General features: G+C 40.7%; 1 protein-coding gene across 1 annotated transcript in view; it reads right to left on the bottom strand.

Annotated features, from left to right (window-relative positions):
- The window catches only part of PLCE1 (phospholipase C epsilon 1), a 282,148-nt gene that overhangs the window by 44,517 nt on the left and 227,003 nt on the right, over window positions 1-10,628 (bottom strand). The window contains exons 14-18 of the mRNA XM_012557636.2: window positions 10,554-10,615; window positions 10,308-10,473; window positions 7,135-7,242; window positions 5,738-5,854; window positions 2,459-2,617 (exon numbers count right to left, since the gene is read on the bottom strand). Of these exons, the coding sequence (XP_012413090.1) occupies window positions 2,459-2,617; window positions 5,738-5,854; window positions 7,135-7,242; window positions 10,308-10,473; window positions 10,554-10,615 (612 nt within the window). The remainder of the gene's footprint in view (window positions 1-2,458; window positions 2,618-5,737; window positions 5,855-7,134; window positions 7,243-10,307; window positions 10,474-10,553; window positions 10,616-10,628) is intronic.

The raw sequence follows: 10,628 nt of genomic DNA, 5'->3' as shown, positions 1-10,628 counted from the left end.
TCAGAGTAGAACTGTGCTGCATACAGTTTTCAATGGCTGATTTTTTTAAAAGTAGACTGCCAGGCCTTGGTGGGCTAGAACCTCCAAACTTTTGGTTAGCAGCTGAGTGCATTAACTGTTTGGTCCCCCTCAGGGACTCCAAACAAGTACCTAAATCAGCCTCTACTGTGGGCCACCCAGAATCCCTCGGTGGGTGAATGGGACAGTCTGAAAAATCCCTGGTACTTATTAGAATAGCAGATGATGAGATGTTCCAAGGGGCCTCTCAGAGAAACAGTAATGTTCTAGAATGGCAAGAAACACTAGAAATGGAGACTGAGAAGTGGGATAACAAAATGTTTACAGAGTGATCTCTAACTGTGATAGGGATACCACACCACAATTCAACTTGGGGGAGATTTTGTGAGAGTTTAGTGTCAGAATGGTCCTTACAGAATAACCTATTTTTACTCAAATAACGTGGGCCTTCTATGTTTGTTTGCTAACTGTGCCCCCCACCCCACTCCACATGAGGTATTTTCATAAGTGTGCTATCCTAATTTTTTTTACAGCAACGTGTAAAAAAAAAAAACTTGGCATAGGAGCACTTACAAAAATACCTCTCGGGCAGGGCATGGTTGGAAAACATAGAAGGCCCACGTTATTTGCGTAACAATATGGTAGTTATCTTAATATTCTCATTTTACAGATGAAGAAATGGAGCCCCAGCAAGATTCACTGGCCCATGGTCACAGGCTGGTTTGTGAAAGAGCCGGTGGCTAGAACCGGGTATCTTAGCTCACTATCTACTGTATTTTTACACAAATAACATGCACCTTCCGTGTTTGTTTGCCAACCGCTCCTTCCCCTCCCCATGAGGTATTTTCATAAGCACTGCTCTGCCATTCTTTTTACGCGTTACTTTAAAAAATTAGCATAGGGTACATACAAAAATACCATTCGGGGGCAGGGAGCGGTTGGCAAACAAACATAGAAGGTGTGTGTTCTTTGCCTAAAAATACGGTAATATTCTTTCTCCAGTATCATGCTGCATATCATTAAACTCAGGCCCTGCCTGTGATTTCTACAAGTTACAGCTTTTACAAGACTTGACGACTGTTCCAAATTGACTACTCACCTGAGTCAAAGTGGACATGTAACTTGACATTTTTAATAAATGACTTAGGACCAAGGTTTCAAATTTGTTGGGCACATAGAATGTTTCTGCTGAAATCTCCACTCTCTGGAAACCACTAAAGCAGGATTGGAGTCTTGGAGGTGATCGCACAAAAAATGAAAAGCTATAGGCTATGACCTAGTTTTGGAGCCCTGGTGGCGCAGTGGTTAAGAGCTCGGCTGCTAACCAAAAGGTTAGCAGTTCAAATCCACTAGCTGCTCTTTGGAAACCCTATGGGGCAGTTCTACTCTGTCCTGTAGGGTCGCTATGACTCGGAATTGACTCGACAGCAACAGGTTATGACCTAGTTTTAGCTCTGAGCTTGTCCTGCTCTTTGAGCTGTGTTGTTCTACCCTTGCATGGTGCCGAGGGATCTTCACTCTTGGTTGCTGCAATTTCCAAAAGTGACTTTGTAGGGCTAACAGTGCCCTCCTACAGGACAAATAGTTTTAGAAGCTGTCATTTTGTGGGGTAATTAGATTCATTCTGGCATATGGACTTAGTGGTTGTAGATCTGAAATCTTCCACGGACACTCGGGCCAAGGACCCTCCTACACTGGTGAGTTTGTGGTGCCTGTGGTGCAGAAATCCGTGGGCGAGGTGGGTGTGGGAGTGCCTTGGGGTCCACATGCTGCAGTGGCACACTGCCCACTTCAATGCTGGGATCATAGGGCTGCTGCTACTGGGGTTCCACTCCAGACCTCAGGGGGCACAAGCCCGTGTCCAAATACTCTCCCTAAAGGGGCTTTCCTGCTGTTGTTGTGTGACGTCGAGTTGATTTTCGACTCATAGCAACCCCATGTGACAGAGAAGAACTGCCTCATAGGGTTTTCTAGGCTGTGATATTTACAGGAGCAGAATGTCGGGTCTTTCTCCCATGGAGCTGCTGGGTGGGTTCAAACTACCAACCTTTCGGTTAGCAGCCAGGCGCTTAACCACTGTGCCAGCAGGCTCCTTGGGGCTCTTCATAAAGGGTACTATAGCAGCCACTGTGGGACTTGACAGCCCCAAAGTCCAGTTCCAGAGACAAGAGCTACACATTACTCCACTCAGAACAAATTAAATAACAGAGGTACGTTCTCCATGGGAAACTCTATTTCACAAAGTAAAATTTTAGAGGAGTGGAATGAAAGTATTTATTGGTCTCTGAAATGGAAAGTCAAAAATCAAATATATTATTCAAGGAAACTCAATCTTCAGAAACTGGTTACCCAGCAGTTCATCTGAAAAGTTAGTATGAAATCAATTTCTTTTTGGGGGGCACACAGCATATTCATAACCTCTTTGAAAAGAGAAGAGTACCTTTTGCTTCAAAATATCCACTGGCGTCTGGTGGGCTTTCAGCTTCTTGTTTTTGAGGAGGACTTTCCTCCTTAGTTGGTCAGCTGAGGGAAGCATGGGCTCATCTGAGAAATCACTCTCAAATAAGAATTTAGCCACCAGCTTTTCTCCAAACACAGTCTAAAAAGAATAAAGGAAAGACACACAGTCAATGACTCTTACCTATACTTGAATTATTCAAATAAATATTTTGGCCCAGTTGAATTGTTTTCAACATCCTAGAAAGAGGAACTAGGAAAGAAGCTGTTTTTTTCCTTCCATAGATTCTGCGTGGAAGGAAGGGGCTGGTTAGAAGGACAGGAGGAGAGGGCTGGGCTACTCTCCCAGCTGTGGCCAGTTCTCACTCTATATTTAGGAAAACGCTCTGGGATCTGATATACTAAAGAAGAAAACAGAGACTCACAGTTAAAGGCTGTGGTTTGTAGTACATGGTCTGTTCTCGATGTGGGTGAGAAGTCAAAAGAATAGAAACTTTGGAGGAAGTGGGGAATGGGAACAGAGATGAAAGAAAATAGGAAGAATTTACTCCCGGTTGGTACAACAGAACTACAGTATCATTCTCTCAAAGATTTTCTGAGCATTAGCCTCCAAAGAGAAATGTGTAGCCCCCTGTGGGGCAGCACGGTGGTGGACGCAGGATGATCCATTGGTGTGAGGGAAGAAATTATGGCAATTTCTATTTCTAGTTATTTTTTAATTTAAAAAGAACAAAAATTGAAGCTGTTTAATACACAGATTCAAAATGGCACCCTCACTCAGTATGTACGTTAGATACATATGCCGTGTGCTGTTCAGGACATTCCCTTAGAGATAAGGAGGAGCCTCATGATTCAGAGGAACTGACAGTGAGTCCCTCACACTTTTGTTTGCTATCAGCTTATTGTGATCATTGCAGTTAGGGTGACATGGGGTGTCACTACTATGATTAATCTGATAAAAAAATTTTTTTCTTTAGAATATTTTATAATGAGATGAAGAATGACCATGATAATCTTTTATGTCACATAGAAGTTCACACTTCATACCATAACAAAGTCGTTAAAGGGGTATTTCTAAGTTATACATTTTTCTTAAAAATAAGTTCTAAAATGTCTGACTTTTTCTGTGTTGACAAGTGGGTGACAATAGTTTGTTGTTACTACATAATATAAAAAAAAGTAATAAAATCACATTTAATCAGTTATGGTATATGGTAAAGGTGATGTTTTAACAGTGGATGAGAAAGCAATTGCTGTTTAGGCAAAATTTGTCTTGAGAAAAAAGTATTTTAAAAACAGATGTCTGGATATATTTCTATTGTTATGTGATTTTGTTGTTGGAATCTCTCATGTGTGCACACTCAGGAAACTTGGAAGCAGATTTTCTAATAGTTAAAAATCTTCCAAACGAAGGGCTGTCATGGAGTTTGAACTTGTTTGTTAAAAATATAAGCGGCAACACCCTTTCAATAAGTTTCTAAGACAAACTGATTGACATCAGGAAACACATATTTTCTAGCCAAATTTTATCAAAAACCTTTGCGTCTTCAATGGATGGAACTGAGAAATGAGAATCATGGTTTGGCAAGTACAGCTCATGGCACCCTTTTTCCATCTGGATCCATGTGTCTTTATAAGGTATCTTTTTCAGCTACTGTAGCTACTAAAATCAAATACTGAAATAATAAGCTAAACTTAAAACCAGCTGTCTTAGGCTGGGTTCTCTAGAGAAGCAAAACCACTAAAGCATATAAATATATATGTAGAGAGACTTATATCAAGGAAATAGCTCATGCAGTTGTAGAGAAGGGAACGTCCCCAGTTCGTGAGTCAGGCTAGAGGATTCTCCTGATTCATGTAGCCACAGGGGCTGGAGAACCAAGATCGGCAGGTCAGACAGCAGGGCTCTTGTTCACAGGCTGCAAAGATAGAAGAATCCCAAGATGGGCAGGGAAGATGGCAGGTAAGCTTCTAGCTCAAGTCCCAAGAACCAGCGGTCAGACAATAGGAGCCAGCTGTAGGATCCAGAGCAAGCAAAGGCCCACGAACTTTGCCAGAAAGTCCACTTATGTTTGATGTAGGCCACACCCCCAAGGAAACTCCCTTTCAACTGATTTGGACACTCACAGCAGATCCCATCATGGAGGCGATCACATTATCATATGACTGCCACACTACACCATAGCAGCCAAACCACTGAGAATCATGGCCCAGCCAAGATGACACACAACCTTAACGATCACAACAGCCTTCCAAGTCACTGATCACAAAGCTTAAACCAACAATTTAAAAAATAATGCAACATATTCAATCACATTACTCCCACTAAAAGTTTAGATAAAAATAAACAATAAGTATACTTTTATTATTTTTAATGGGAGCAAAAAGTCTTTTAAATTAATAATTACAGTATTTTAAAAATATTCTTTATTCATCTTTTCTATGTCATTCTCTTTTACTTTCTATTTTTTGCACATTTTAAGTAATGCATAAAATATACTAATTAGCAGGTCATGTGTATTATTTATAAATAAGTCAACAAATGCACAATAGGAATACATGCTGAAATACTTTACCGATAGCATATACAATCAGAGAAGTTTATAGACCATTATTCTAAATGATAACAAAGGAAAGGCAGCATGAAAAACTAATTAGTTTTGCTGGCGTTAGTATCTGGGGACATTTTCCTCTCTCAGTACCCCTCACTCCTTCCTACTGAGGTCCATGTTCCTGCACATGCCTCTACTGCTCGAGGAAGGAGAAGTATAATGGAATATCTGAGCCTAAATCTCTGCATTATAGTTCTCTTGTATAAGAAAGAGCTGACTGTTAACATAGCAACTGTTCTGGCCACCCCAAGCTCCTTGCCAATCTAGAGCCCTGTATCTGGACATCTGTAGTGTGGGCCACAAAAGGATTTAACTTATTTTCCCTGAAACATTTCAGCTCTCCATATCCCCAACTTGTGTGAGGGAGTTGTTAGACTATTCTTGAAGAGTTGGTCTATCCTACTTCTAAGGCTTTCTGGAAAGGGTCTGAGGATCACATGCTTATATCACTCCAGCTGAGAAGAGGGACCACTTAAGAAAGAGTCCAAGCTCCCAGGGCAGCCCAGTCCTCAAGTCTGCAAGACTCAGAACCTTACGTGCTTCATGGCCAAGGTCCAGCTGTCATGTGTCCCAGTGGCCCCATGTAAAACTCAATGACAGTCACAGGACAAAGGCCAAGATACCAGCCTGCCTCCTAGCCAAGAGCTCACCTTGAAAATTTCTGCCATTTTTCGTTGCTGAGGCAATGAACAGTGGTTCTCAATCGATATGATGATTGGCAGGTCAGAGTTGATGAAGGCGCTGCGATTGATGGCTTCAACCACTTCCTATGAGGGCCAAAACAGCTCATTAGAGCCCAGACATCCATCCAGGGTGGTCAAAAGGCAAGGTACTTAGAGCTGCAGAACGCATCTAAATGGTTATATGCAGCAGACTCTGGCTAAAGGTGGCTTTTATTTTTTAAATGTATAAGAGCACCAAGCTACATTACAAATCAAGCAAAAGGATAAGGCCATTTTTATAAAGACATTACGTGAATTGTTCATGCTGAGTTTGCTCATAGCTATTAAAATCAAACAGCTATTAAAACAAAAAAACCAAACCCACTGCTGTCGAGTCAATTCCAACTTATAGCAACCCTATAGGACAGAGTAGAGCTACCGCATAGGGTTTCCAAGGAGTGGCTGATGGATTCAAACTGCCCACCTTTTGGTTAGCAGCCGAGCTCTTAACCACTGGGCCACCAGGGCTCCAAAATAGTGGTGAATTTAACAAATCAACATATATGTTGAGTGTGTTCTAGGTAAAAGACATTGTTTTAAATACAGCATCAAATATAATAAGGCATAAGATACTGTCCTACATTCAAGGACTTTATAATCTATTTGGGACAATAAGACATGTCACATATATTTATGCGTGTATATAAACATAGTTAGCAACTCCCCCCACCCCATATAATTAAGAGTGCAAGAGTTTTAACAGAGCTGAATAGGAAAATGAGTTGAAGAGAATACGTACTTTAGCTACCATGTAAGATGGAAATAATAATATTCCTTCCAAGCCCAGCCATGCTTCAGAGAAAAAATGATGTTACACAGCCCAAGACCTTCTGAATGAGGACAGCAACTGCACAACTGAACTAATAAGCTTCCAAAACTTGAAACAATAATTCAATGAGACCAATATCCTGGGAGACCAGTTGAACCAATTCTCTATTAGTCTATAACGTTAAATATTTAGTCATATCTTAACATACGATGTTGGCCTTTGTCGGGACACTTGGCCTTTAATTCTTATCACAAGAGCCCCTGACTTTTATATATCATCTTATGATGTGAAAAATGCAACAATATTATTATTAGATGACTAATTTAAGGTAATGGGTGCTAAACTTTGGTCAAATGAGACTCTAAAGAAAGTTCTAGAACAACTCCCAGAAAAATGAACATGTACACATCCCATACAATACTGCTAACAATTTCAGGAAGGTTCCAGAATAAGAATCCTTGACCTAAGGTATAATTTGGTAGAGACACTAATTTAGATGATGAATGAAGACAATGCCTCTTTGTGATTTGATTTAAAAAAAGCTATGAAGCATTACCTTGAAGGGGATCTTGGTTGTCAGTGTATGTCCATGATAAATGATTGGCATCCCATCATCTCCATCCCAGCAGTCCAACTCCACGCTCCTACAGCCTTGCAGGAGAACCTGTGTGATCAATTTATGAGTCCACCCAGATGAGCACCCAGAGATACAGCCTCAGACTAAACCTAGCACATTCTCCTGCATATCAGTCAGTGTTCACATTCAGAACTAAAGTAAAAGAACGTGAGATTTAAAATAAATACTGCACTTTGGCCAAAGGCCAGAATTAATCTGAGGTAGGAAAGGGAGAGAACAGATTAAGGTGGAAAGAGTATTTACCAGAACTGAATATTGTTGGAAGGTAACATTTGATAGCAAAAACATATGACCATTTTCCCAGCAACTTTGGTCCCTCCAGGGCCCATACATGGCACATCCTGAAACTAGAGAGCCAGACAAGGGCAGCAGTGCTCTATATGGGCAGACGTCAGTGGAGGCAAAGGTGCTGATGCCACAGCCCAGAGGATATGAGGGCACTGATTCCTTAATCAACTGACCAAACATTTATATTAAGCCAATCAGGATAAAATCTCCTCCATTTAGATCAAAATTGTGCTATCAGCTAAAACCTCTGCTATGGACATGTAGCATATAAGAAGAGTAGAAGCAAGAAGTCATCAAGGATCTGCCTTGTGTCTAATCCAAGAACAGCATCTACAGCAGAGATGGCAAACAATCCATAAATTCCCCTCTCCATATCTATGGCAGATATCAATAATCAATCACAGCACACTTGCTCCCTAAGCTTTGGTCTGTTATCTCATAACCTCTTCAGTGAAGTGTTCCACGGAACTATCAATAAATCAGATGAGATGATACCTATTTGCTATCCTGGGTCTAGAGCTGGAAGAAGAGTTCCTGACACAAGTGCTTGAGCTGCAGCTCTACAACGTTTGCTTGGAGCAACCTCTTCCTCCATGTGACTCTAACTGTATACTACTTTAAAAGACTGACACATAATGGAAGAGTAACCCAAATCAAGAGGCAGCTGTATCATGACTATTTCCACGTGACAGAAATACAGTACTAGAGGCTAGCAGCCACTAGAGTTGCTGCAACAAAACTCAGCTAGTGGAATGCCTCTTATTTTGTTTGAGATAATTGCTAGATTCTGTAGCCTAGAATCCCAAGGTTATCAGCTTCTTTCAGCAGCTAGAGTATCTAGTGGTACTGCCTTGGCTGAAAGTTGCTGTGGGATATGGCAGCCAGAACATGAGGCTGCTTCATCTTTGTGGTTAGGCTGCCTGCCTGGGAAGAATGTTCACCAACTGCTGACACACTGGATGGCTTCTCAGTGTGATGGACTAAAGGTCTTTACCAAAGTCTGCATGACCCTAAGACTTCCATACATGGCTAGAGAAGGAAAGTCAGAGTTGGAATCTCTAGATGACAAATACAGGGCTCATTCTCACCTGCTATTTGTTCCATACGGGAATTGCTGCTGTGCGCTGTTGATTCTGAGTCATAACAACCCTACAGGACAGAGTAAAAGTGCCCCATAGGGTCTCCTAGGCTGTAATCTTTATGGGAGCAGATCGCCAGGTCTTTTCTCCCGTGGAGCTGCTGGTAGGTTTGAACCATCAACCTTTCAGTTAGCAGCCGAGCTCTTAACCATTGAGCCACCAGGGCTCCTTCTACCCAGAGAAGTAGTAGGGGATAATTAGGGGAGTCAAGGGAGAGTGGTAAGAAATGAAGTAAAAGGGATCTTCATGCTAGGTTTAAACACGTCTGAGAGCCTATTTGTAGTGTCTTGTGACTTTTTTAGCTGCGACAATCTCTACTTGGGGTATAATGTTAAGGATTAAAAAAAACTGGAAGTCAAATAGGAAAGTGAAGTGAGAATTAAATCTAGGACATTGGTCCTGGCTTGTTTTTCTGGGAGAAACACACACATATGTAAATATACATATATGTGCACACATATGTATGTATGATATATATACAAATATATGTGTATATATGTTTATGTATATACATTTCATTTCTTTCCCGTAGAAAAATGGATATTAAACTCTTTTAACCTTGGAATTCTCTGTGCAAATGGAAGGCCAATATGTAAAGCACATAAAAGAGTAGTACTTGGGCAGAAGTAGGGCAGAGTACATGACCCCTCCTAGTCTGTTGCTTGTTCATCTCAATCTTAGCCACTAAGGCCTGGTGACAGACTCCTATTTTGAAACCACTACTCTAAGGACGCATCTTCTTTAAAAAATGAAATTACCTTAGAATATAGGGTCTAAAATATATATTCCATGCTAGATCAGCATTGGGATAGAAATTTGCCCTATGCTTTCAGGAATATCTGGACTAATCTGGAAAACAAATCATCGCTGCAGGGTTTGCATAAGCAATATAATTATAATTCTCAAATGCAGACAGACACACACACACATACACTCTCACACACATCTCCTCGGCCTAGTCTAGCTCGTTCTCACTTAACTTTTCTTGTAGGAGTTACGAACACAGGCAGCATAGATGAGGAGGTTGTAGGCAATAGACACAGAAAGGCAATTAAATGCAGATCACTAAAAGTTGGATGTGTAGGTCAAAAAGACGTAGTGTCTCTAGTCTAGAGAGCCTACTGAGTTTTAAAGAACATTCCCATGAATCTCCCATGTGTAGAGACAGTGCCTTCACTCTAGGCAGATTTTTTTCTAAGTTGGTTACCATAGGGATGGACCGATTGTCTAACAAACTGCAAAGCAAAACAAACAATATCTTTGGGAATAACTCCATAGAAAACTGCATTTTCTACTATGCTTTCCCACTACGATATATTGATTTATTTAGCATTTATGAAACGATTAGATAATTTTCCCATGGGAAAATCTAATTTTAGTAGAGGTAGGTCAGACTAGGATCTAAAGGCTATGACTCTCAAACAAATACTTGTGTATGTGTGTGTGTGCCTAGAATAAAGGTTAAGTATAGATAGAGGGAAAACAAAAACAAAAACTGTACGCATAGGCAGTTTTCCCACACATTATTGTTCCTCACATTTCAAACGTAGTAGTTTACTCTGCAAGCTCTTCAAAGGAATCTGGGGTCCAGTTTTTTGTGGCCACAGAGGTTGTGAAAATAATAAGGGTTAATGAAAACAATATTCCAAGTGGAATTCTCATTACCTGGCTGTAGAGTTCTACTGAGGATTCTCCTTTGAGCTGATGGCCTGTGAGGTAGGTATTGTGTGAAGATTCAATGTAGTAGTAGGAGAGGGGTAGCTGCAATTCTTTAATGTTCTCCTGCGACTCATCATTTTTTGAGGCAAAATTATCTTTATCCATCAGGAACCTAGGTGAAATAAATTTTCTTAAGACTGTATGGGAAAAATGATACCCTTAAATGATGAGAAAAGATATTTCAAAAATTACCTTGCAAATCCCTCAAATGACATTAGGCCCTGGTGACACATACTAACGTTAGGCTCAAACTTCTGCAAAAGATAC

This window comes from Trichechus manatus, unplaced genomic scaffold, assembly GCF_000243295.1.
Source record: "Trichechus manatus latirostris isolate Lorelei unplaced genomic scaffold, TriManLat1.0 scaffold00007, whole genome shotgun sequence".
Lineage (NCBI taxonomy): Eukaryota > Metazoa > Chordata > Mammalia > Sirenia > Trichechidae > Trichechus > Trichechus manatus.
This window is presented reverse-complemented; position numbering and strand designations above follow the sequence as displayed.